The sequence below is a fragment of the Poecilia mexicana genome, unplaced genomic scaffold (assembly GCF_051168715.1).
Source record: "Poecilia mexicana isolate PSO_F unplaced genomic scaffold, ASM5116871v1 scaffold_14, whole genome shotgun sequence".
Classification (NCBI taxonomy): Eukaryota; Metazoa; Chordata; class Actinopteri; order Cyprinodontiformes; family Poeciliidae; genus Poecilia; species Poecilia mexicana.
In genome coordinates, this window is record NW_028263383.1 from 5,113,068 (window position 1) to 5,140,453 (window position 27,386).

A 27,386-nucleotide genomic window follows, 5' to 3' on the forward strand; every position below is an offset into this window, starting at 1 on the left:
ATAAAAAGTTTAATTGAAAAAGTTGTGTGCAAAAGTGCAGATAAAAAATGTCTAAAATGTGAATTAGAACTTTAGTATTTAATTCTTAATTTACAAAAGAAAGTGGAGTTCATATATATAAGTTTTTACACATTTACACAAATTCAAGCTTTCAACCGTACAGCTACAGTTCCAGTAGTCATTTAATAAAAACTTTCAACACACACCCATCCTAATTTCAAACAGAACAATATCCCCAAACAACACTGTATAAAAGCCTTTCTTTATGCCCCCATTGCATCCAAATGTCAAAACCAACAACAAAACAGTTTATCCATAACACCTTTACGTGTCAGTCCTTCTTAGCTTGCTTTTCCCTACGTTTCTGTCTAGCCTCAGAAGCTATTTTGATCAGAGACAGAAGAATAGGCACACACATCGGCAGGAAGAGAGGTATGTAGATAGCAAACTTCTGGTCATCAGGAAAGTAGAGGAGATGGAGCAGAGAGGGGTCAAAGAAGGCTTTCTCTGAAGCCAGGATGGCTTCTTTACTGAACTGCAGGGCAAATTTGAGGTTTCCAGCCTCCAGCTCTGCCACAGCCAGCTGCAGAGACGTCACAGCGCTGGACACCTGGCAGACAGCGACAGGAATAATGGATTAGGAAATATGCAATTAAAAGAAAGATGACTTGCAATGCTAAAGTATTTAAATCCCCACAACATTTTCCCTTTTATGTCATGTCACAACCTCAAATCTCAACATATCTTAGTTAGGATTTAATAATGATCAAATTATGACGTGGAAGGAAAATCATGCATGGTTTTCACCACTTTGTACTCCTTTACTCTGATAACTAAATAAAATTGAGTGCAACAGATTTTATTTTATCATCCAGAAGTTACATGCAGTAGACCTGGAAAGTAGACACAACACTCTCCACATTTTTTCATGTTACAGCCTTATTCCATCAAAACTCTACACACATCATCTCGTTATGATGACAAATATTCATAGCTTTTGTTTGAAGGAAATATCATCATCAGTCTTATTAAGTATTAATGATTTTATGTATACTTTACCTGTTCAGCAATGTTGTCATTAATAACAATGTTGCCTATTTGGTCTAGCAGCTGTGCAAGTGAGGTGATTGTTGTGGTCGCTGTGGCTATGTTTTCCACTGAGCGACTCCACATGAGACGGTCCAGCTCCCAGTCAGCAAGTCCGGTTCTGCCACAGGGTGCCACCATGAAGCCGGGCGGAGGGGGTGATGACTGCACACCCAGCAAAAGTCTGACAGAGGAAAAAAACTCTGAAAAATTACCTGGTATAAACAGTGCTGTGCTGTGAACATTTATTTTTCCATATAATGCCAGATGGGGTTGGAAAGCTTTTTTCTCATACAGGATGAAATCACTATTTAAAAACGTAATTTTATATTTACTCATTTTTATCTAATCTTCACATTTATTTAAGTGTAAGAAAAAAGCAAAAGCCAGAAGAATTTGTTCATAAAAAATAAACTCAAATGACGTAGGTTGAGACTTACCGAAGCTGCGCGAGGAAGACGCCCATGACTTTAGCCATGTTGATGTTTATGTCAACAGGGAACTCTGCCTCTGGCCCATAGTAACTGTCTACATTATACACCTGAAAACAAGGAAACATTTTCATCGAGACAGTTCAAAACACATTTATAGGTCAGAAAGGTAACATTTGAATTAACACAAGGAACGGGGCCTTATGTGAACAATTTAGTGAAATTTTATAAGAGAAAAGTCCAACCATCAGGTTGTGACCTTAAGATCAAGCAAACTTGGGCTATGTAGCAAAACCCAAAGCACACCAAGTTCACCTCTGAAAAAGGAAAAATAAAAGATTTGGAGTGGCTTTGCCAAAGTCTGGACTTCAGTCGAATTGAGATGTTGAATTATGAGATTCTGTAACATTCAGTTACAGAATGTTCATGCTAGAAAACCCTCCTACTTGTCTCAAAGGATAATTTGATTATGAAAGATGTGCTTACAAAAAGAAGGGAACATCAATGCTAACTCTGTGTACAAATGAAAACCAATACAAGTTGGGTAAAATGGATTTTAGCACAATATTTGCTGGCATTTATTGATTTCATGGTGTTTTTGACAATATATTTTTCTAAAATAAAACATATATATTACAAAACAGGCTATTTTATTATATTGTTATGTAACGGTGGCAAACAATCAAGCGAGATGTTGTGATTAAGCCCGCAACATTTTAATCTAATAACTGTTACAGAGTAGAACAGTTTTACTTTGTAAGACTGTTACAAAATAAAGTTACTTTGTAACAGTTATTAGTCAAGGTATTAATTTACCTTGGCTATTCCGTCAACATGGCCTATATGCCACGGTTACATTATGTAACTAACCCTATGCTGATAAACAGCAATGTAGCTTTTTTGATTCTTTTGTGATAATTACAGGATGACCAAGTATTGTTCAAAATTTTAAAGATGAAAGTGCCCATATGTAATACTTAATAGCCATTACACATGTTTTAAATTGTCAGGTATAACCCTGTGATCTTACCATAATCCCACCCCAGCGTGGAGAGTGAAACGCGTTGGAGGGCACTTTCTGCTTGTTTTGATCTTGGATGTAAAGAGGTGAATGGTAGGCATCAGGAACATATAGAAGAAAATTCAACACTGGGTTGGAAGATGCTGCATTAGAGCCTGAAAAATAAAAAAATGTATACACATATACATGTTAATAAGAAAAATCACATTATATTCATTTTGTGTTTTATCTTTTGTAATTTTTAATTTTTTTTTTACCAAGTCTGGCCTCCACTGGGTTGATAACATGTGCGAGGCTGTCGGCGTTGAGCATGTAGGCGCTGCGGGTGTTATCAAAGCGTGGGTTGACACCCAGCATGGCATAATGTAAGGTCTGTAAAATTGAGGGTACAAAAATTGAGCATTTGCATAAGTTTTGTCTTGCACTTTGATGAGACAAGGGGTACCAAGAGAAAGTGTTGCTATATTTGAACATGTCAATTTTAGTTCCATTAAGGTGTTTGTTTGCACTGGATGTTTTTAGGGGCATCGGATTAATGCGGGCTGCTACAGAAGCACGTCAAACATTTCAGATTTGTAAAAATGTTCAAGACCATGCATCCATTTTTCCAGTTCACAGTTATGCGTTATTCCCTGCTGATGTGCCACAATAAAGTGGGTTAGGGTTTTCGCTTACAATGTGAGAAAGGACACAGTACACTGCCAACACAAGTACCTGAGAGTCAATGCTAAAATTAGCCACCGGGGACATTTTGGTAAGTAAAGGCTGTATGTAGGTCTGCGCAGCACCCTCGATGTCCCAGTGCAGCCGGTGAGACTTCGGGTCGGGGTTTAACAAGCTGAATGTTATCTCATAGCCTAAAAGAATAAACAGAGAACAGAAGGGAAGCGTTAACACACAGCCCATAGAATAAATTACACTGAGGCAACTTCTGACAAAAATAACCAACCTGGACTGGATTTGAAGGCTCTCATACTGTCTGCAATGCTCTCTTTGTTGCCTGGGTGGAAACGGACTCTGTCGCTGAGGGCAGCAGTGATGTCAGCATGGCTGAATGACATCACTCTCAGTACCTGTTTGATGTGTGGCTGCAGGTGATGCAGCAGCTGCTCAAGCGTCTTAGCTGTTCTCATCTGGGGAGCAACACGGAGCAGCGCAGTCCGTCGCTGACCAATGTACACTTTAACATCCTGAGAGAATAATTATATGATGCAATCAATTCAGTCAGCATTAACAATTGCAGAAGAAATGTAATCAACCATACAGTATATTAGGTTAAATGGCAAATACAGAAATTATTGTTCCCCATCTTTTAGATTTACAATAACTAACTTGAATATAAAATATATTTTATATTTGTTTACCACCTGGTTATGTTCCATTTTGTTAGAATGTACATTGTAAATAAAAGTGTTTTCATGTCTTAACCTTTCCTTTTTTTAAACATTCATAAAAAAATTTTTTTAACTTTGTCATTTCTTTATTTCAAAATAACCTTTTATTATAGTTTTACAGACTATTTGATAGATTACTATACTATATATTATTTTTATTAATCCAAAGGTCTAAGACCAAGCACACAGTCTTGTGGTACACCACAAATAAACTTTGGTAAACCACTGTATGAATTACATATTCGTATCCTTTATTAGGGTACCATTACATCCAGTAATGTGCTGTCCCTAATATCATATCTCTTAAGCTTTTTCATCAACAACCCATGATCTGCAGTGTCAAAGGCATTTAATTCAATTCAATTAGTCCAGAATTTAATTAAAATTTAGAATAGAAACATAATAGTTAATTCAAGTGTACATAGCAATCCAACATTATAGTATTTGAATAAACAAGGAATAAATGTTAAAGTGTGAGCAGTTTTAACCTCAGGCAGTAGTGAGGATGACTCGGGGATCACATAGATGACCAAAGACCCACATGGACTCTCACTCAGCACATGCAGAGAAAGATCTGCCTCTACAAAAGACAAAAAAAACACAAGCAGCATGTGACCACCTGTGTTTTGAGGGAGAAACTAAAATGTATAGATGAGATAAATAGCTAGATTCTACAGGAAACTCACCCGCCGCAGTAGGTTTGTTCAGGGCGTCCTCCTCCATGATGGTGGCTGTGCGATATTTTGTCTCGTACCTATATTTCAAAGCTGTATCCTCTGGGGGGGGGGGAAATAGCATTAATGATAAGAAGAACAAGAAAAGTATGTAGGATTCCAGGAATGAAATTAAAGATTATAAACAACTATGTTTAAAAAAAAAGTCACCATCTACAGCATGATCCTCCTCCTGGGTTTGTGTCAGAGGCACCTTCTTCTGCTGCTCTGGTGTCACTGTTCCACGGGCAAATACAACCTCCACATCTGCACTCAGCTGGAGCTGAGAAACAAACAAAGTAAGACATGTGAAAATAGACGGATCAATACAAGAGATATTGATGAATCCACAAACAAACCTGCAGCTTAGCCAGTTCTCTGATCTGACTGACAGGTAACCAGGCCCGGTATGTTTCAGTGGTTTTCCACCACAGAGGGACTCCCACAATGATGACCACTGCTGCTATGGACAAAGCAGCAAGCTGACCTCGTCTACGCTCTGAGAGAAACACAAGAGCTGGTAAAAGACCTTTTAAAAGTGAATATGTTAGTATAATTTTATTTTAAATATAGCTTTATTCATACTGTGTCAAGTGGTTGCACTGAGTTACTGGTTAAGTTATATTATTGTTTATTAATTAGCCTGTATGTCCTGTAAAGTACCCATGCTCATAACTTGACTTGAATGAAAATGAATTAAATAGTGCCTGACTGCATCACTGCACATTTTACAGTGTGTGCTTAAAAAAAAGCAGATAAGAGGACTAAAAAAAGTCAAGGCTTAAAACCTAAACAAAAATAAAATAATTCTGCAAAAAGGACCTGGGAGAACCATAAGTCTTCCAAATGAGAAAAACAAACAAACAAAAAACCGTTAAACCTATAATAAAAACTGATAATAAAGTTTGACTACACGACAAAGTAATAGAAAATTAGTAACCTACAACGTGCCCTAAATTACTTTATGAAACTCCAAACTTTGGACTGACCTAAATCTCTAATTATTTTGGATTTTAACAATGTTTTTAACGCTAGTTAATGTGATATTTTATCCTCATTTAATATTAAATGATGGGGATGTAAATACATTCAACACAACACTTTAGAATTTATTCAAAATCCTTTCAGTCATGTGAAAAATATGCACAATACGCAACGGATATTAAAAATATTTTATAGGAGTTAATGGTAACTTTATAAGCTTTAGTGAAACACACATAAAAAAGGTACAATAAACCTGCAGGTGTTTCAGACAGCATCTTAAGGCAGTTGGGGCAAGCTAGCTGTTAGCTTCCAGGTTCATATCAATGAACGACATAAGTGCAACGAGACAGATCTAGCTATGATGTAAAAGATGTAATATACAGTCTAAAACACTTGATAGTAGGATAAAGAAACACATTTTAAAGCAAGAAAAGAATCTTCACAAAATCTGCTACTGAATCAACTCACCCACTTCCGCGGTGGCCATTTCTGTCAATGACTTGAGTGCGTTTGTTCATACACACACAAGCAGCCTCAAGTCACATGACAAAGGTTGGAATTAAATCGGGCGGGTGACTTTAAAACTGAGCCGTTAACTATGTTTAGTCCTGCACTTTCAAAACGGAAGCAAATCTTTTCTCAAAAGAGAGAGAGAGAGAGAGAGAGGGGCAGAGAGAGAGAGAGAGAGAGAGAGAAGTAGCGCTGTCTCCGGGCAACCACGGTGAGAATGTTAAACGTATGTAGAGAACGTAGGACATGTAACACAGAACCCCCTACTGGTTGGCAAATGCAAGAATAGTCGTGTGGCTTGACCTGTAATACATTATGTATGTGGGGAAACATCGAATTTTTAAAATAGGTATTTAAATTATAATTGTATTGCAGTCAGCTACTAGGTTGTGTATTCTGCTAATAAAGCCAAATTTTTAATGAGAGTATATTACCATAAAAGCCACAGTTTTCCAAAGGTTATTTTACCATTTGTCACTGTTGGGAGTTTAATTCATAGCCATGCTGAACCCCCACCCCATTAATGTGCCATCAACTCCAGAATGCTTGGCTGCTGCTGACTCAACCCCACTTGAAGATGCCTCTGCACTATTTTCTTTTTTCTGACTGCAACCAGAAAGTGTCCAAATTAAATAAGAAAAATGGAAAAAAGTGAATAAAGCATACTTTATACATTTACTTTTTTGTACACACACAAAAAGACGCGTTTAGTTTTAATGTGTATTTTAGTTTATTTCTCCACTATTTTTGACATACTGATTGTTTCAAGAACAATAATATCACAAACACCACATTAATCCAATAAAGCAGTGACCGTTTCTGCGCTGCTGACCCCATGTGTTGGTCCATGTCTGCATCGATAGAAATTCTTCCAATCTTTCCGTGGGGCAGGCAGGGGGGAAACAGGATGGTCAGGCAGGGGGGTGGGTGGCACACAGAAATCACATAGACACCGTCACACAACTAAATACGATATTTACCAAGTGTAATTCAAAGCTAATGTTATACTGAGAAGACACACGTGATGGTCATTTTGTTGATAATGGTAATAAGGAGCACAAGGGGGAGGGGGGGAACAATTACTGGTGTGCAACGTTTATTACAGTACACTGTGTCTAGTGACCTCTGCTGGAGCCACCGCTGAACTACACAAGATCAACTTCCAAGTTCAACATTTCGACTTTGCTCTGCTCAGCTTCTCGTTTTACCCTTAAAATGTACTGATGCCACTATTGGTTGGTTGGTCCCACAGTTAAAGTGAATGTTAGTACAGTAGTTAAACGAAGGGCCAACGCTGGGTTCTGACTGAAGCGAAACACCGATGCGCACGTGCTGATCTGAACTGCTGGGGAGCCGATGTGAGAGGACCGATGACGGAGAAGGAACCAAACGTGGAGAGAGAGGAGCACTTATGAAGAGGCAAGAAAGGAATACTGGACGATTCTCTGGATTACATTCGGCATAAATCTCAGAGTCTAACCAGAGCTAGACATGAAATTCAACACTTCAGTCATTAATTGTCTCAAACCTGTCTGGATTTGTTTGTTGAAATAAAAATGAAAACCTATTCCCTTTAGTATTGCATTCTTACATAGATTTTAAATAGACATCTAATAATGTAATGTTAATAACTATTAACAAAGTACAGTAGACAGCACAGGCCTGTGTCTGATGGAGGAGTGAGAAGGGAATAGCAGAGCAGATATTAAGACTAGCACTAGGCCACAGCTGAATGTGGTTGTTAAAGTTTAATAGGCATGGTTAGCCACGTAGAGGGATTGACCAGCAGCACCAGCACTTCCAGAGGACTTGTACTTTCCAAGGGCAGCCAGCCCATTAGCCTGGGGGAGACAGAAGGGGAACAAAGAGAGACGTCTTAATATAAACCCTAAAGGATTTCGCATGTTGGTTCTTCTGAGGAGTCTTTGATTTGACTGACCTGGGCACGCTTGATGAATTCTTCGGTGCCAGCTTTCTCCTTATTCAGGTCTCCTTTCCATGCGTTCAGGGCAGAGGCCTGCAGGGCGCGGCCGTAGGAGAAAGTCAGCGCCCAAGGCTTGTTGAGGGGGCAGGTGTTGATGGAATTGAGGTTCACGCTAGCCTCCTCTTCAGACTGACCACCTGAAAGGAAAGTCACTCCTGTGTGGGAAAAAATATGCAGAAATTTAATACTTTTCATAAGAAGAAAAAAATCTAATATGTATTTTACTAAATAGTATCCTGACTTGTCACAATAATCTAAAAGTTTTACAGTTTCATAAATGCATTCTCTTATTTCCATGACTCACCTGTAACGGCTGGAGGTACAGTGCGGCGCAGGGCAGTGACGGTAGCCATGGCGATTTCCTCGCTGGAGAACTTGGTAGGACAGGAGTGTCCAGGGGTGACCATGTTGGGTTTCAGCAATGTTCCCTCCAGGTACACATGGTGGTCTGACAGAGCCTTGTACACCGCTGCAAGGACCTAAAAGTAGACACCAGGAGTTTGCTATTAGATTAGAAATATGCCGATATGTATGCAAAGCATATCGTGACCTTCCAGATGCTTCACCTTCTCTGTGACATACTGGCAACGCTTCAGGTCATGATCCCCATCAGGCAGGATCTCTGGCTCCACAATTGGGACAATGCCATTCTAAAAAGTATGAAAGTAAAGTCATTAGTGGTTTTAGACTAGGGCTCAACAAGGCACATTTTAAGTGTATTAAAAAATTCTGATGTCTAACCAGATGTAAAAAAAAAAAAAAAAAAAACCCAACCTGCTGGCAGATGCTTGCATATCGTGCCAGTACATTCGCATTCTCCAGGATGGCCAGCTGAGATGGCGTGGTCTCGCTGATCTTCAGCACACAACGCCACTTGGCGAAGTCTGCACCGTCCTTCTTGTACTGAGCACAGCGCTCACTGAGCCCATCCAAACCTGTGCATCAACACACAAGAATCTAGAGTTCCTGCTATACTTTGACTTTTTTCTAAAGTTTGTTAGAATATTCCCTCTGCTTTGGCTCACCCTGGGTGGTGGTCTCTCCATTTGTTCCAGCAAGTGGTACGACACCTTTGTCAACCTAAAAACAGATGGAAAGAAATATATATTAAACAAAAGCTGCTGAATTTCTACCATTCCTGAATATACAACATAAAAGCTCTTTTAGGGCAGTTTATTCTCACAACTGAAACTGATCTTTCAGGTTTTTCTGTACACAAGAGTACATTTTTACATACATTGATTGATTAATTGATTGATTAATTGATTATTTCCAGTTTTACCTACCAAACTATGGGACTGTTTGGAGGCAGATGAAGTTAAAGTTCAAAAGTACTGTGCTTGAATCTAACAGTTCATTTCTGGAATACCTTGATGCCAACAACAATGCCGCGGTCTTTGATGAGCTTGGCAAAACAAACGCCATCGTCACTTTTCTGGTAGAGGGTCTCATGGAAGAAGATGACCCCTCCGATGCAGCTGTCGATGCGCTCGTCAGCGGTGAAGAGCAGCTGGCGGTAGCGACGCCTGTTCTCCTCCGTGTTCTCAACCCCGATGGGGTTCAGGCGTTTCGCCATGCTGCCTGAAATTGGCACGCAATGAAAAGTTACTTAGCTTTACCTCATATATCTGCACACAAACTCCTACAATGTTCTTAGTCTGACTGAACATACCGGTGGACTCATCAGCAGCTAGGATGCCTTTTCCTGGAGCCACTATCCTCTGAGCGATCTCCTGCAGCTCCTTCTTCTGCTCAGAAGTCAGTGCGGGGTACTGGTGAGTCATGGTGGCTGAAAGAGAAGGAGAGGACGACATTTTATCACCGTCTGACCACCCAGCTCTGGCCTCTTTCTCATGCCTTTCTATTATTTGGGAAACGGCTGACTTGCCACAGCAGTGAGCAGAAGGACTGGCTGAAGAATGACAAAACTCTAGCAAGATGCATCGGAAAAATGCTGAATTTCTCACAATCCAGTGATGCAGCATGTGTGGGAGATGTGATAAACCCAAAGGCAGCAAGCTGCGTCCTGCTGGAAAGGAAATGCTACATCTTCTACACTTAAAAATTTGAATTTGTCACACTTCCTAACAGACCATGCTTCTAGTGTGGGTCTGGTCAAAGTGAAACTGTTTGGTTGCAGCCATCATAAAAAAGGTTTCTAGATCACGCCCTTCTTCACTCGGCAGAAGTAAGTGGTTACGCAACTCCTACCCCCACCACGTGTATCTGAATCACAGACCAGGGAGGGATGAGGGGTTATAAAACAAACGCTTCAACAGACTCAGCTGCCGGGCTTGATTTCAGCTGCAGGTCTGGATGCAGCACGACTTTACCCTAGCAACACTCTTCCTGTTTTTCCCAGTTAACACCATTACAGCATTTTCATTCCTTACATCTATGTAGTTGATTTACTGATATTTATTTTAAAAGAATGTAGTGTGCTTCCACCATTTTAGCCTCTTGTCGGTCTATTGCTGCCAGTATGTAACTACAATTCCCTTCTGCACAGGTAATGCAAAGTAAATCCACGCAATGCTTGTAAATTTCCACACATCCAGAATATGCCTGAGGACACAGTCTGGCTGACTGCACCAACTGTGAAGGCTTCACTGATTATTGGTTTGTTCACAGCTGCACAAGTGAAATGCTATGTGTTGCCACAATGGATCAGGGATGGATTAAATGGCTTGATAGAGGACCAGGAGCTTAGCTGCGGTGAGCTGCTGGAATGATGTTTGCTTAGAAAGAGCAGGGCCGAAATATTTCTGTCAAAGAGCGAAAAAGTTACTTTTAATTTAGTATAATAATAAGACAAAACTAAGTTATTTGCATTAGAAACGAGACCAAATATACTTGGTGAGATGTTGTATTTTTGCAGTGTAACTAAGGCTGGGTTGCTGCTGTAGGACGCCGAGGGTCATATCCTCCGTTAATCCTCAGCTTTACGCTATGGGATAAGGGCCTTGGGAGAACACAGACAGGCCTCTCTGCAGGGCGCCTCTGCTGCAAGAACAGTTCACTACTGTTTGCCAAATTCTGCAGGGAGGTGAACCCAAACAGGTTAGGGCAGAGTGCTGTAATTTGACACTGTAGGGGAACTGTTAGTTCACCAGTCTGAAGTGAGTGCACAATCTCCAGTGCACTGAATGAAATTGATAATTCACTGAAATCACAAGACATGGTGTGTGTATTTTAGGTGTTCTCTTAGCCAGACAAGGAGTCATGCCCAGCAGACTCTGGCTTATCTTTAGGAAGATGCCTGCGTGCTTCAACAATGCATTTTTTTTTATACCAGTTTCAGTGTGTTCAGGTTTCCAGTCGCCAAACATTGCAAAATGATTGGTGCTCTGTGTAATCTACATTTTTAAGCCAATAGTTACAAAAAAAGGAAAAAAAGAGTATTTGTTAAAAAAAAAAAAAAAAGTATTGTGCAAGTTGAGAGTGAAGCTTGTTCACATTGATATGGTTGCAGGTGACATTTACATTGAGAGGAAAAGAAAACCTGGAGGGGATCATGTGTCAGAAACAGCACACCTTGGAGGCCAAACATGATCAGCCAAGAGCAGCAATGGGAACTGATGGGAAATGTTATTGATGCCTATTCTATTATTCATCTGGGTTGGTTTTCCAACTCTTAATTGATTTTCAGATTTCTTTCCAACTCTTAATTGATTTTCAGATTTCTAAACATATCTATATGTGGACTGCAAACAGAAGGCCTCCACTAGATCTATTATCCAGTCCCTCTTTAAAATACACTTTTCTCCTCTGGTAGATAAAATTCAGAAAAGAAAGTAATATTTCAGTCACTCATTCTTAGAAAAAAGCTGTCAGTGATGACACACGTGACCATAAGTGACCATGCTCAGAGAAGCATGAGCAGATCAGCTGGAAACTGTAGCATTTTTATGCAACAATTTTCCAAATATAGTTCAGACTTAAACCTCTTCCATGGGATCATGTCTTGGGTCAGAATTAAATTAAAACATAAAAATGTCACAGATTTGACCCCATCTTGGCTAATCCTTTCGGTAGTCTTGCTACTAATTAACACCAAATACAGAATATAATAATGCTTAAGAATAAAGAGCTGCTTCTTTTAGCTCCTACTGGTTGTAGATGCTATTACTATTGATTAACAGAGTGAAAATCTGGATGGTCTCCCAGACACCAGTGATTATTTAACAGCCATGTATGGATCACATCATTCCTCTCCTGGTTTATCCTGTGCTATAAGTCGCCACAAGGCATCTAAAAATATATTTTATATGGTTTCCTACTTTCATTACAAATATGTTCCCATTTATTTCTAGATATTGATGACAAAAATAAGTGCAATTCAATATAACACCACTAGTTTGCCTGCTGTAATACCAATGTAGGTAAGGTTGCCGGAGACACGGATGTTTTCTGTTTAGCATCTGCTCCTATATTGCCTCTAGGGAACACTCAGTGTATTTGGGGAATATGAAAGGAAAATATAAAGATTGTCTTTGTTCCACAGACACTTACTGTGTGCAGTGAAACTTAGACTACAGATTTGGTTAACTAAAGTGTCACAATCACTGGAGCTGGCTGCTGAGCCCAGCGATGGTGTCCAGGCAAAAACAAAACATCTCCTAAAATGGAACTGGCTTTGGTGGAGCCAGCAGCCAAAGATGCAACAAGGTCCCTGTGAGACATCAAACCTTTTAAACGTAGTCTTCAAAGCGCATGTTACATGACAACAACCTGTAACCCGACTTGACATTTTGATTACACAAGCTTCAAACATGGTCGTGGTTCCTGTAAGTACAGTTTGAGGAAGTGAGGAAGTGTCAAAGGAAGAGAAATATTCATCAAAGTTGTTTAACTGTTCTGAGATGTGATTTATAATAAAATGTTTTCTTAATTAAAAAACAAAAAAATGGGGGATTTTGAAACAATTTGCAGATGGTATCTTTTGAGAGAGAAGCTGAGATTATTTTGTCAGAAGCTTGACTTTGTCTCAGTCACGCCTCAGATTTTCACTTCTGTCTGTTGTACAGTGGTTTTCCTCTTCCAGGCAAACACCATGTCTGCATTGCGACATCAAGATACGTGGCCAACTCCCTGCTGCGTCACATGGAATCCCTTCAGAAATGAACAGGTAATGCCAGCTTGATCACAGAATACTATGGCAGTTATATATAATGTGTGCATTACAACAAAGATCCCCGCATGATTTAGATAATTCACATTATTGACCCAGAATCTCTGTCGTACTATTCAGAGTTAACAAGTTCAAAATAAATCTATTGGGCACGATTAAAACTTAACTACAGTAGGACCCACTAGTATTTATTACTTCCTGACTCTGAGTCATGACGTGTCTGATGCAACCATTTTCACCCAGCTAAGCACAGAGCAGAATGTAGCCAGAAATCAGAAAATACTTAAACATCATTGCCAACAGATACAGTAAACAAGTTACAGCTAGTCTGTTGTGAAGTATTACTGCAAGCTTTTAACTACAAAACACTTCAGGCCTGCAAACTATGAAGCCCAGCATTTATAAAGGCTGTAAGCAGGGTTTTAACAGGCTGCTATCAACCGAATCAGGCTGGAACTGCACATATTAACATTTTAATTATTGTCATTATAAACAAGCCGGGAGAGGATGGCACAGTTAAAGGGAAACGGGATCTATGTTTTGCTTAACTGTCTGCATCATTACCGCCCCCCCTGGAGATTTACCCAGCTTGTTGATGTCTCCAGGTTGCAAGCTATAGAGCTGAAAATGGCTCCTGCAGAGCAGCACTAGTCAGATTGCAAATTTTTTTTTAAAAAAAGCCTTCTTGCTTGTGTTTTTACCAGACAGGTTGCTGGCCTTGGAGCTGATGCACGTTCCTGTATTTGGGCTGTTTCTATCTTCAGACTTTGATCCAGCAGCACTAGCCGGAGCACTGCCCATTGCCCACTGATACAGGAGCCTACAGCAGATGTGCCGGCTGTGATGCATGGTGCGGTTCAAAGAGAGGTTGACAGTTGTGAAAATGTGCAGGTTACACAACAGCAACATTTTCATGTTAAACACAGGAGACATAAGGTTGCTGTATATAATGTTATACGATTTCTAGAAACAAGGAACCGGATTCTTTTAGGGATTGGGACTAACGTAGAAAAGAACCAACAAGTAGGAGAGCTGGGTGTTGCTTAGCAACAAAAGGGGCAGTATAAAATTGTAAAAAAAAGTGTAAAAAATAAAATGTATATATAATTTAAAAAAGGACTTCAAAAAATCGACTAAAAGATACTTGATTTTTCTTGTTGACCTTCTATCCCATCCACATTTATGTATTTGCGGTTATTTTGGTGTGTCTCCTATGCCCGCCCCGCCATCGTCACATCAGAGGTCTACGTGCGCTTGAACAGATACACTCAGACAGGAAACGACTACATCATCACCCTCCCCCATCATCCTCCACTGCTGCTAACCACGTTTTAATTCAAAATGTGTCATCGACCTGAACACGTTTCAAACTGCAGACCTATGGTACGTTAACTTAACTAACCGAAAAACCAGGTCCGTCACCTTCATTTCCATCCTTGAAGGTCAACGTTTGTACGCCCTTCCTGTTGTGTGGTTCGTTGATCTTTAAAATGCGCAGCTTTCATATATTGTCAAATAAGCTTAAGAGCTCTAAGCTGTTTTTAGAAGCCAACACGCAAAATAAGGGACATACGTCATAATAACGGTAGGAACAATTTGTGGCTAACAAGCTAGGAGGACAAAGTTAGCTTGAGGTTGAGTAGCGCAGCATCACATTCCCATCAGCATCAACTCGGCCGTCAAAGTTACAGCGGTCCGATATGAAAATGTTACAATGTACAGCAGTCACAAATGGTAGTTCAGATTTGATTATTACCTGTTTGTTGATGTCTTCAGATGATAGAGCAGGTGAGCTGTAAGAGATGCGAAGCCGTCTCCTGTTTAACTGCTGCAACGCAACGTGACCCTTTACAAAGTCTCTCGAGCTGAGGGAGGAGCCAACACCCCTGCGTCATGTGATGGAGTGAAACTGCGTCTATCGAGCATGCGCCGGAGAACATCCTCCATCTAAGAAGAGAGCAACGCGAATGCAGCATGATTCTGCAACTTTTCCAGATGGCTGCTTAATTTTAATCTGAAACAAACAAGCAAGCGGACTTCTAATAAAACACACGTCACCTTAAGAAAGTAGTTTAATTAAAAGCAGAAAATATGTCCAAATATTCCCAGATTACTACTGAATGCTGAATGATAAGAAACAGCCCTATTAAAAGTAATGAAGCCAAGGGACAAGCTCACGTAATTTACGACGTCTTGCAAAGATATCCCAATTCTCGAATTGTTTCATATTTTATCACATTTACAGTCATGAATTTCAATGTTTTGTTGGGATTTTATGAGCTCACTTAACACCTAGTTAGGATGGCAGACAATACTTGTGCAATCTACAAACCTGGGCTTTACAGGAAAATAACCAGAAGAAAGTCATTGTTGAAAGAACATGATGAAGTCCAGAGTAAAGTTTACCAAAACTGCCATTTATGCAGGGGACAGAGGAACATATTAATTAAGATCTCCAAGAGGTGTCAAACTTCTGTCGTTATGGACCATTTTGTGCAGTGATGTGTCCCTGACCCAATGCATCTGAATCAAATGTCTGAATTGCCTCTTCTGCTAATTGAGGTTCTCCAGATTCTTTCGAATAATCTTAATTGAGGTCTGCTGGAATAGAAACAAATTTAAAATTTACAGGACACTGGCCCATGAGAACTGTTGACACATATGGATCAGACTGTAATATAAACATTTTTATCCTAAATGCAAAAAAGCTATGTGTAGAGAACTAACAACATGCCTGATCAGAGTGATACATGGTGGTGGCAGCGGCATAAAGTGGCAATGATCATCCAGAGCGGAGACATGGAAACTAGACATCAATACTGGGAAACAAAATCTTGACTTCAAAAAACTTTGAAATGGGGCTGAAGTTCACATTCCAGGAGGACACAAAAAAATTGAATATTGACAATTTATGGCAGGACTGAAAAATTACTGTTTACTGACACTTTCAACATTAAAGGTTTAGATACTTTTGCAAGCAATGTTTTTTTTTTTTCTTTATTTTCATTTGAGATCAACAGCAAATTTAATAAATAACGGTTGGGAATAGCACTTGTTTACCAGAGAGTTGTATCCCCTCTTGTTGTTGCACTCAGTGAAAACTGTTGTTGTGCTCAGTTTGTTCCTAGAGGCCTCTTGCATACAAATTCTGGCACACGCGGTTGATACATGCCTGCTTTTGTAGCTGTGGCCTAGGCTCAATTCACTCTCTAGTTTCTCCATTTACAGATCAGACATACACTCTAAAATCTACTGGGTGGCTTATTTAACTCACAATTGGGTTCTCCAGTTTCAGCAGGGAACCTGTGAACTTCAAGCTGCTGCTGCTGCTGTTGGCATCTTGTCTTTAAAGCCTCTTAGTTGGTGTTATTGCTAATAGGTAAAGTTATTTTTGGTGTGGGCCTGCATATGTAGAGTACAGTAAACAATGGCTCCACAAGCTTAAAGGTCATTACAGCAGAGCCAATGTAGCAAGTCGAAGCTCTGTTGTCCATCTTTGTCATGAATTACACTTTCTGTATGCAGCTTTTTGACATCTCTTCCCTTTCATGAATCTTTACCATTTACTTTTTGTAAGCACAGGTGAATGAAAGCCAACTACGTTCAACAACTGGAAATGGGATGAGGAATGAATTATGTTGGAAGAATCTTGTTCTCCTTCTGAACTGTGAATGACTGAAGAAGCCTCTTTAATTGGAACATAATTCCCACAGAGGAAAGCCCACCTACATCACCTTACATTACTACCATTTGTATTTTCACATTCTGTCACAGACTTCAGTGTTTATTGAGATTTTATGTAATCAACAAACAGATAATAATTTATTATTTTATTATCAACTGTGTAGAAAAGAGTGAGGTGGGAAACTAACACTGCACATCACCTTGAACTCACCATGACAACTGCGAAATGAGGCGACAGCGTCATGCCTTGGGGATGTTTTTCTTCAGGGACAGGGATGCTTGCACAGCTGGATGATGGAAAGATAAAAGTTACAAAATACAAGATGACCATTGAAGAAAACTTATAGTTGGCTGCACAAGACTTAAAACTGGCTGCATGATTCTTGTAGTCCTGCTGCAAGCCAGGCAACAATGGAGGGGTCTAGATCAAAAGTTTATTCAGACAAGAGTTGCCACAACAAAGTCCTGGCTTGCATTCAACTGCGAATCTGTAAAAGTACTTTAAAAATGATGGTTACCAAAGAGTTTCCTTGGAAAAGAATGGGCCAAAAAATAAAGTCCAGATGTGCATCCTCAAAGGTGCTGAAGACAAAAGCCCACCTCACTTTTCAGAATTGTATTTTTCAATTTAAAAAACAGGGGTCTTTTTTCTTCCACATCATGATGCCACATGGTGTCAGTTTCCACACAAAAGCCCAATAATATACATGTTATTGGTTTGTGACTGAACTGTGACACACCAGTGTTGTGTCTTTATTTTGGCTGTCAGCAAGGATCTTCTATTAATGGAGTGTTTTGTTTCAAGACAAACTGTTATGTAGCCAAAACACTGGTTTGGCTTTTATACGGATTGAAACATTAAATAGATATGTTATTTAAAAAAGAAAGTATGTTAAATATATACTGAATCAAATTTAATTGCCAGTAATAGGAGCAGCAAAAATATTTTTCATCTTTAATGAGTGAATTTGAAATATTAAATTTAATGAATTAAATCTAAAGAAATCGCTCTCTCCAAGTGTAGACCACCATCTGCTTACTTTAGGGTTTTAAGTGTCAATCTGTGAGTAAGGTATGTTGAGTAACTCAACTAAGTAAATGCACAGTGTGATTTCTTAACTGAGCAAGGATATTCTGCAATAATCTGACACAATGTTGGGGTGAGTTAGGCAATAAAGGTCCGTGCACCCAAAATCATTTCATCACAATAAAAACACAAAAGAAAAATCAGAAGAACTCTTTTAATATTCTGTTTGTGCTACAAGGTAACTGCAAAAAGACATCATAACACATGAGGAAATACTCTCCAAAAATGTTTATATAAACTTTATAAAGAGGAATATGCTTATATATTTATAAGTATGTACACAAGCGTTTTGTGATCAAGAAGGTAAACTGAGAGTTGTGCGTGTGAAGCAAATCTGGGTAAATATCATGCATCATTTATAAAATCATAACATATCTAAATATCTGTTTAGTGAGGAAAAAAACAATAGAAAATAGCCTTCATATTTATAAAAATTTTATAAAGTTCAAAGAGAAGTTTAGAGCATACTCAAATCATTGTTTAAAACCTGACTTTATGTGATAAATGAAGCTAAGTAGTAAAACCAGCAAGTGCGCCCCTGAGTCACCGGTTGTAGGAAATAAACACAGAGTTGCGAGCGTGCTCATCAGACTCTAAGGCTGTTGCTTGCTTCACTCTGACATCAGGGGAGAAGTTCCTGCTGCAACCAATTCTACAGGCAGGACAACAAAGGTAAGGAGTGGGAACAAATGACAGAGTTTCTTTTGTCCACTTCTGTAAAAAAATGGTTTCATGATGACACAGCATGATGGATGAAGGCAATGGTTTGAACATCCTCTCTCCTTTCTTAAGGGTTTTGGTTGGGTTCCACTACAAATATGGTTGAACGGTTAAACAAATACAACATAGTTAGAGCTATTAGCCTAACTTTTCAATTAAGTATTAAATTATCTTCGGTACACAAAGTTTTGCCAGCCGAACCATGAAGAGACTCTGGACATTTTACTAACTGGGTAATGGCACAAAACCACTGAACAACTGCTACTAAAGAGACAGTAAACGTTAAAAGGTGAACATGTAAAATAAAATGACATAAAAAAGTACAATGTTATTTCAGTGCCTTGCAAAAAATACTCTTCAGACTTGAATTAGTCACATTATATCATGTTATAACCACAAATATTAATTTATGAGTAGAATTGAGACAAAGCAACACAAAGTAAAGCTTAACTGCAAAGTAGAAGGACAATTATTCATTTTTTCTGTAGTATACACAGAATTCACACGGTATACACATGGATACAGTTTATGTTAAAGTGAGGACTCAATTGTTCTAATCTTAGTTTCTATCTGTTGAAGCTGCTAAGACATTTGAAGGTGACAAAAATATTGTTAGTGGTTTTATATAAAAACAATATCTGGAAAAGTGTTTTATTTGGTGTGATTTGTTTCTTTGTAATTGTATATTTTTATTCAAAAATTCTTAGTCTTTAAAAGACTAAACTTTTCACATAGCAGAGAGTGTTGTCTGTAGATGTTGTATTGCTCTATGTTCAGCCAGCGTTTGCTGAACGTTGTCTTCAGACGTTTGTTGAACATTTAAGCGACATAATCTGAATGTTCAGTGCTAGCTAGGCTTCATCCAGTCTGGTTCAGCTTCAGCTGTTCTTCAATAATAGTGTGCACACAGTAAAGTTTCAACATACAAAGCCAGTAGAGAAGTACCCCAAAAGGATTTCCTGCTTCAGTTTTTAAAGTACCATGTATATTTGTGCTTCCACGTTACAATTATACATTACTTAAAAGTTGGTCTATCTCATAAATTCCCTAAAAAACACACTGAGGTTTGTGACTACAATGTCACAAAAATGGATACCTTTGCAAGGCAAAAGTAAATATGGGGGTTTATGTATTTAAATTCTTCACTTTTACTCTTCTAAATTTTAAGGAGAGTAAAAAATTAGGAACATTTGCACAAAATCAAAATCATTTGATGAAGGCCTTTCCCTTCCACGCTGCAGCCAGACTTGTAATCCGTCATACAAACACTTCCCTCCGTGCAACTTTCTCCTGAGTGGGCTGCAGCGAGGGGCCAGGCAGAGGTACAGCTGTGCGGGTGTGTGTGTCTCTGTCCAGCTGTGTGTCTGGCGTGGCAGCAGGGCTGAGCAGGGAATCAAAGTCAAAGCCCTTCAGAGGCAGCAGGGACAAAGTGAGGCCCCGTCGAGCTTTGGCAGCACGGTCTGGTCTCTCCCTCAGCTCCAAGATCACCTGATGGAGAAGAAAAGTTCATTCAGATAATCAGAAAAAAAAAACCCTGAGCTTTCTTCAACCAGGCATTTGTTGGTTACCTGCACAGGCCGACGCTGCAGGAGGTGGAGGTCAAAAGATGTCCCAAAGAAGAATGTTTGACGCTTGAAACGTTCCAAGGTCCTCAGGCGTCGTAGTGGATTTTTGCACAAAAGCTGGAAAAAAGTATCATGATGCTACAAATTAGCAGAACTATGACAAAACTATATTTACACGCACTGGAAAAAAAGTACCTCTGTTATTAACATGGAGAGCGGTGAGCTCAGGCTCAGGGGCATTTCATAGGGAAAACTCCTCACTTTCCTCAGCATGCTGCAATGATCTGGTTCTGGAGCAACAGGGAACTGTAGAGGCAAACAAAGAGACAGATTTCATATAATAACTTTGTTCATCAGTACAAAGATCTTACATGCTGCCCAGAAGAAAACAGCTCTGTTTTTCCAACCCAGTTTAGGCTCAGCTGTCCCTATGTCTGCCTGTAGATGAGGCCTGCTGGACACATTGGAAACAAAGGCTCACCTTCCCAGTGGCCAATGAGAACAGCAGGATTCCCAGTGACCACCAATCAGCTGCGTGGTTGTAAGGTCCACCACTGAGCACCTCTGGAGCTGAAGAGGGGTAAAAGAGAGAAAAAAAACCCAGAAGTTTTATTTTTAACATTCAGGTCTTTACTTTCGAAAAGAAAAGATATAAAAACAATCCTCAAACTGTTGGATTTGGCAGGTTTTCATCACCCATGTATTGGATGGTTCCACAGATTGTGAAGGCTCGGCCTCCTCTCTCCAGGCGGCGGGACAAACCAAAATCAGCCAAGCGGAGGTGGCCTACAAAGGATCATTTTCTCTGCATCATTACAGGAATTTATCACAATTCTCCACACATCCACCACGCTAGGAGCTCGTTTTTATGAGTTAAAAACTCATAAAAATATAAACATCTTCTTCTAATAACTCTTGACCTCATTGCTAATAGTATAAAATACAAGCTGAGAGCTTTACAGTAAAGAGGCTTTCTGGAAGCTTCTGTGCTGCCTGTTCAGAGGTATGCTGCCCTGTTTCACTCACCGTTGTCTGTCAACAAGATGTTTTCCATCTGAAAGTCAGGAAGGAAAATCTGAGTGAGTCTACTTGTATTCATAAATTAATACGTACAAGACTGGCCAAATTATAAGCCCCAAAGTCAATTCCTTTTCACAAATTATGAAAAGGATTCACACATAACACGGATAATATCCAAAAAGAAAAATAAAGAAGTTTTAATTTTTATATATCCAGCTATGTATGAATGTTCTATCTTTATATTAAATTAATCAAATTTTCAGAATTCAAGTTTAAGTTTTGTGTACTGTGATTGAAATAAATGAATCAATCATTTATTTAATGATTAATTTATTGTGTTATTTTAAAAAAAATTCTCAGAAAATTCCTTTTGATTGGCAAAAAAAGTACAAGCAAAACTGTGCTATTATTATTTAGAGGTATTTAAAACTCATATTCTAATGGAAAAACAAATAATTTCATAAATGCATACTTTATACTCATATTTAACATTTACCTGTTCAGGAGCATTGTATAAGATATGGTTGTCATGTTTTATTTGGTGATAAGAACATAATTTTTACTCATTTATTTATTTATTTTCCCAATATATTCATTTATTTAATTTTTGCTGAAATACATGTTGGGTCATTAATTCAATAAAGCCAATAGTGCCACAGGTATCTACATTTAGGTCTGCATGGTCCAGTCAGAACAACACAAAATACTGCTTAGTAAGCTCTGAACTGCAAAACACTAGAATAATGAATGGAACAAAGCAAGTGGAACTAGTTCACACCTAACACCTTAAAAGTGGGACATCTATTTCTAAAAAAAACAACTAAAAAAAACTCCCTTACACCTGAGGACAAACTACAGGTATAAAAAATTGCTTTTCTTTCTAAAGTCACATATTGTGTTTTCCTATAATTAGTCATGCTACATAAAATAACTTATGCAGATTTCAAAAGTAATATGCCGATTGCTTTGCAGCATTGCTGCATGTGTTAAAAAAAAGTAATAAGTGACATCTTTGCTGGTCTTACCTTCACATCCCTGTGGATGATCCCAAAGTCATGCAAAAACCCTGTAAAAATGAACAGTGAGTAATTATCAACCTATAAAATGACTATGTAAAACATTTAAGAAGAAAGCTAAAAAAATAAATAAAAAAGTTTGTATGTAAAAAGAAAAACAAAACAAGACCCCCTAAAAAAGGTCTGTTATTAAAATATAAGTTTTATGGTGTGCTGTGGTGGCGCAAGGGTTAAGCACAGCCCACATATGGAGGCCTTAGTCCTTGACGCAGCTGTTGCAGGTTCGATTCCTGGCCTTGCTGACCTTTGCTGCATGTCTTCCCCCTTCTCTCATTACCCACTTTCCTGTCAATTAACTATCAAATAAAGGCCACTAGAGCCAAAAATATAAGTTTTCTTTTTTATTCTAACAGGATTAAATACTTCTAGAGTAAAAAGTTAAAACACAATGTATTTTAAAGGCTCTTTGCTGCAATCCATTTTCACCAACATGAAAAGTTAAATTGACTTGCAAATCACTGCAGAACTTGACTCTGTAGCTTTATTCTTATCACCTCCCTGACATAAAAAACCCCCACACTTATATTAAAATGTAGCATACAAACCGAGTGCACATCCCAGCTCTGCTGCAAATATTCGCAGGGTTTCCTCTGAGAACTGACCAATCATCTGCCAGTAGGTGTAGAGGTCCCCTGTGCTGCAGTAGTCGCACACTGTTGGAGCAGAATATGGTTTAACATGAGCCTCTGACGCAGTGGGACATATGAGGAGCAGTGAAGGGTGGCAGAGGATGGAAAAAAAACACTGGTGAAAAACCTAAAGCAGGCAAGCTTGTGCTAAAGTGAGGAACACCTGCTTATCTTTAAAGAAATCAGGGAAAGCCTCTTCTGGTTTTCAGTCTGTTGTTGCTAATATGTAGAAGAAACTCCAGCAGCATGGCTACAAGAGGATTCTGGATAAAAGCATGCAGCAGGCCCTTTTAACTGTGGCATGTGTTTCTGTTGAACTGTGGAGTTCTTTTAACAGGGGGTTGGGAGGCAGACTAAGTGGGTCACACTTTCTGAGTCAGTGAGTAATTCTGAAAAAAGGGATAAATGCTCTGGAGGGAAGGGAAAAAGGGCAACACAGCTGAAGAACTGGTATGGTGGGAGTTGGAGAGGTTGGGAGCTTAGGTGAAATCCAGAATTTAAACACTTGAACCGAAGCATTTCTCCTGTCATGTTCTAGGTGTTAGGTTTGGGATTGTGGGAAGATAACTCTACCGAAGCAGAGGGGACAGAAGGTGAAGTGAGGGGTTCTTGGGTTGCAGATTTGGGAACGAGTGGGATACTGCTAGCTGCCTGACTCACTAATGTAAAGGTGGCGCTGAGTCTGCCAGCAGTCCTGGAGGTCGAGGACAAATGGGTGGCGAACCTGACGCTGCAGGGGGCAAAGGTCAAAAATTAAATTCCTTAAAAAGCTAATTTCTATGGGTTCTATTCCTTCATTGCTTTTCTCTTTGCTTTTTTTGCATGGCCTTTTTTTTTGTCTAAGAACTGTACTAAGTATTGGATACACTGAAACTTTCAAAATCAAACAAGGAACTTGTAATAAATTTAATTACAAGTGTATGAATTTTGAAGTCTACTGTGACATGAAATTAATAATTATACGTCTACAGAAACATGCTTGCAACAAAGTAAAAATATCAATAATTCTTTTAAAGACCTTCGAAGGCAGCGCTCACCTGAACTATAACTTCCTCTTTTGACTGCTCCAAAACCGCCAGCCTTAAAATCTCTGCTTTAGGTATAACCTGTTGGTGGACGCAAAAACAATAATGAACAAACTGTTTAAACTTTAGGTGGATGGCCATCTCTTTGGCAGCTCATTTTCATTCGATGGATTGATATCCTCAAAGATTGTTTTGGTTTTTTTAAGCCTAACTGACTGAAACTTCTCCACAACTTAGTCCCTGATCTCTGTTGTGTCCTTTGAGCTTCACGATGATGTTTGTTCACTTTTGTTCTATTGAGGCCTTCACAGAAAAGCTTAATTTACACTGTGATAAAATAACACACAGCTGGGTCCGAGTTAGAAATAGAGCACCTTAAAAACCGCTGGTTGACCAGAATTTTCTTTTGGGGAGTAAGACTAAAAAGGGTCAAAATACAAATGCACATCTGGATTATTATTTGAAAAAAATATATGGTAAAAGGACTAAACTTATATAGAACTTTATCCAATCATATTTGACCACTAGCGCTTTACACTAGAGTCACATTCACCCATTCGCACTCACATTTATACACCGATACGCAGCTCGGTAGGAAATTTGGGGTTAAGTGCCTTGCCCAGGGGCACATCGACATGTGGCAGGAGGAAGCTGGAATCGAACCTACAACCTTCCGATTGCAAGACAACTACTGTACCCACAGAGCCACAGCAAAAATATATATTTTAAGCATTGTACATATATATGTAAAATGAATAGAATAGTAATAAAATGTATCAAAATGTGTGGTTGAAATGCATCAAAATGTAAAAAGGTTCAATTGTGAATAATTTTTACAGGTGAAACCCACTAAAAAGACTAAAGTGTAAAAAAACAGCTCAGACAGAATATATTAAGAGATGGTATTTATGAATATTAATGCATGCAAATTTGTGCCAGTAGACAAGTTCTAACAAACAAGAATATAAAATATTTTTTTGTGAATTAACATGGCACATTTATGTTACATTTGCAGCATCAAATAGTATTCAATCTAAAATAACCCACAAGATAGAAAAACTAAGATAGAAACTGCCACATCATGGCCTAAATAGGCTAAATAAACACATTATCGTATAACAATCAGGTAGCAGACTCACTTTAACAGCATATGTTTTTTGTTTGGACTTGTCCCTCACTTTCAGAATGGGTCCAAATGAACCTTTGGCAATGTATCCCAGCACCTTGTCAGAAAAGAGGTAAAAATCAAATGAGAACGCTTGAAAACATAGAAGATAGACAATACAATAGAGCTGAAGTGTGTCTAATGAAGCAGATTTTTTTTTTTTTTTTTTACCTGAAAGTGTTCGTGCCCTGGCACAGCTCTGTGGGGGAATTCAGGCAGAAACATGGTAACGAAGCCTGGAAGGCTCCATTCTCCTCTCAGCCTGCCTGGGCCGACTCCCGCCAACCTGAGGACGTGCTCTGGCACCTCAGGGGCTTTTCCTTGGAGCATCCGACGCTGGCCCAGACGGAGGGCGGGTGGGGCCAGGCGGCAGAGGCCTTCTGGGATGGACAGGCCCATGCTGGAGAGGAGACCCCGCCATCCAGATGGGATGGGCTCGTCTTCAGCCCCTCCTGAGGCCCTCTGGTAGGGCAGGGGGACAGGACCAGTGATTTAATGAAGACAGATGCAACATTTAAAAGGTACCACATCAAATATCTAGACTAAAAACTCACCTGCTTAGAGTTGCTTTGGAATCATTATAAATAAAACATTAATCAACATTTTGATGTGTAACAATAGCTCTAACTTTGTATTTTTTGGACGTGTTTTTATGATGTAAAGCACTTTGAACTGCCTTTTTGCTGAAATGTGCTAAACAAATAAACTTGATTGATTGATATAAGCGAACAACAAGAGAACACGGTAATACTGGATATTAGAGAACCTATAGAGATGCATGTTTGTTCTAGTCAAACCTATTTTTTAAAGAACAAACAGTGTTTGTTCTTTCCCTGTTTTACCCGACTCACAGTCAGCCCTCATTCAGGAAGGCATCCAATACCTAAAAACATTTATTTCTTTAAGGTTTCACCTTGAAAAAGTTAGTAGACAATGAGGAAAAAGACTTGAACAGTACAGTACATAAGATGCTATTGTTGAGTGCTAAAGCTGAGTTAGAAAAATGACCATATCAGAAATAAATGCTCATTCTTAAGAATTTCTGAATAATTTTAGGCAGAAGATGATTCATTCCTGATGCACAGGAATTCCACAGGCATTTCTTCTTTTGGAACGCTTTGTCATTTCCACATGAAAATGTTGCACAGGGTAGTTTTTGGTTAAAAAAAAGATTTATAAAAGGTTTGTAATGGGATAGTAGATCCTTTAATTCTCAATCTTTGTTTTTAGATTGCTTTTCGCCAACTTCTGGTTCTGACCAGGACAGTTTTAATTTTTTTTAACCAATTGAATTTAATCAATATTTTTTCATAAGCTTTTTATATCTCTGTTTGGTTGGTCAGATTTGCATAGAATCGGGGGAAATATATATTCCCCCCTCCTGTTGCATAACTGACTTAATAACATCTAAAAATGTTTCTGATTCAAACAGTAAATACAATAGGTCGTGACAATCATAGAAATGCCAAGATGATGAGTTGCAGTTTTGTTGTTTATTTCTACTGTAACATCTAGATGCCAGTAATAGCGTTTATAGTGACACTGTATGCCAAAGTTACAAAATAACCACAATTCATTTAATGTACTATTGCCAGTATTGTTACTGTATTTTTGTTTACAGTTTTAAAGTCACTACTGTAATGAATTTAAAGTACCAGTATAAGTTTCAATTGCATGCAGTACTACTATTTTTATCAAAACCATAATTCATTACACACAGCAGCACCGATCTCTCAGACAGGAAAAGTTATATGGCCTAAAATAAAAAACACATATAAATCCAATGCTGCCACAGACACAGGATGCAGTTGGCCTTTTGTATCAATATTTTTATCTGGAAATAAATTATGTATAGGGAGATTGTTTCTTTTAGACCTTCAAAGTAAAATCTTGATGCTATAGGAGCGGGATTCTTGTGGAAATATTTTATTGATTATGTAGGTAAATCCTTAACGAAAATGTAATACTTTAGTTTCGCATGCTGATTTAAAACAATGTGAAACGGAGCCGTGTGTTCTAGTTGTACAGATACCGACTTTTCATCCTGGTCACCAAACCATCGCCATAGAAACAGAGAGCGCCACACCTTAGCAACCAGGAGTTCCATTCGACTCACCTTCCTGTTTTTACTTCCGTCTGCCCCCATTATTATTATAATTAT

At 38.8% G+C, this 27,386-nt stretch overlaps 3 protein-coding genes across 3 annotated transcripts; all 3 read right to left on the reverse strand.

Annotated features, from left to right (window-relative positions):
* Positions 1–59: 59 nt before the first annotated feature.
* Positions 60–6,265, reverse strand: pigs (phosphatidylinositol glycan anchor biosynthesis, class S). Its single transcript, XM_014992681.2, has 12 exons — positions 6,098–6,265; positions 5,005–5,144; positions 4,817–4,928; positions 4,619–4,708; positions 4,421–4,512; positions 3,488–3,728; positions 3,253–3,395; positions 2,796–2,910; positions 2,548–2,693; positions 1,527–1,627; positions 1,060–1,270; positions 60–610 (listed from the first exon to the last, which is right to left on the reverse strand). Exons 1-12 carry the CDS (start codon positions 6,114–6,116, stop codon positions 332–334), a joined length of 1,689 nt encoding a protein of 562 aa, XP_014848167.2. The 5' UTR covers positions 6,117–6,265; the 3' UTR covers positions 60–331.
* A 580-nt stretch (positions 6,266–6,845) lies between these two features.
* aldocb (aldolase, fructose-bisphosphate C, b) lies at positions 6,846–15,165 on the reverse strand. The gene is made up of 9 exons (XM_014992660.2): positions 15,011–15,165; positions 9,796–9,912; positions 9,493–9,704; positions 9,149–9,203; positions 8,898–9,058; positions 8,690–8,773; positions 8,428–8,602; positions 8,079–8,278; positions 6,846–7,980 (listed from the first exon to the last, which is right to left on the reverse strand). Exons 2-9 carry the CDS (start codon positions 9,905–9,907, stop codon positions 7,888–7,890), a joined length of 1,092 nt encoding a protein of 363 aa, XP_014848146.1. The 5' UTR covers positions 9,908–9,912; positions 15,011–15,165; the 3' UTR covers positions 6,846–7,887.
* Positions 15,166–18,167: 3,002 nt separating this feature from the next.
* On the reverse strand, positions 18,168–27,371 carry rskrb (ribosomal protein S6 kinase related b). Its single transcript, XM_014992648.2, has 13 exons — positions 27,342–27,371; positions 25,397–25,687; positions 25,200–25,283; positions 24,073–24,141; positions 23,696–23,765; positions 22,952–23,059; positions 22,356–22,396; positions 21,337–21,364; positions 21,007–21,096; positions 20,792–20,880; positions 20,506–20,616; positions 20,314–20,427; positions 18,168–20,233 (listed from the first exon to the last, which is right to left on the reverse strand). Exons 1-13 carry the CDS (start codon positions 27,369–27,371, stop codon positions 20,003–20,005), a joined length of 1,356 nt encoding a protein of 451 aa, XP_014848134.1. The 3' UTR covers positions 18,168–20,002.
* Between the last annotated feature and the right edge of the window lie 15 nt (positions 27,372–27,386).

Bases quoted from the DNA above. Each gene is read 5' to 3' on its own strand.
- aldocb (XM_014992660.2), bottom strand. From the start codon at position 9,907: ATGACTCACCAGTACCCCGCACTGACTTCTGAGCAGAAGAAGGAGCTG. The intron at 9,204-9,492 runs GTATTCCAGAAA...ATCTGTTTTTAG, and splicing joins GCATTGTTGTTGGCATCAAG to GTTGACAAAGGTGTCGTACC. The intron at 8,279-8,427 runs GTGAGTCATGGA...TTTCCCACACAG, and splicing joins TGTACCTCCAGCCGTTACAG to GAGTGACTTTCCTTTCAGGT.
- pigs (XM_014992681.2), bottom strand. The intron at 4,929-5,004 runs GTTTGTTTGTGG...TTTGTTTCTCAG, and splicing joins GAGAACTGGCTAAGCTGCAG to CTCCAGCTGAGTGCAGATGT. The intron at 1,271-1,526 runs GTAAGTCTCAAC...TTCCTCTGTCAG, and splicing joins GTCTTCCTCGCGCAGCTTCG to ACTTTTGCTGGGTGTGCAGT.
- rskrb (XM_014992648.2), bottom strand. From the start codon at position 27,371: ATGGGGGCAGACGGAAGTAAAAACAGGAAG. The intron at 25,688-27,341 runs GTGAGTCGAATG...CTGCCCTACCAG, and splicing joins ACGGAAGTAAAAACAGGAAG to AGGGCCTCAGGAGGGGCTGA. The intron at 20,234-20,313 runs GTAACCAACAAA...CTTCTCCATCAG, and splicing joins TGCAGCGTCGGCCTGTGCAG to GTGATCTTGGAGCTGAGGGA.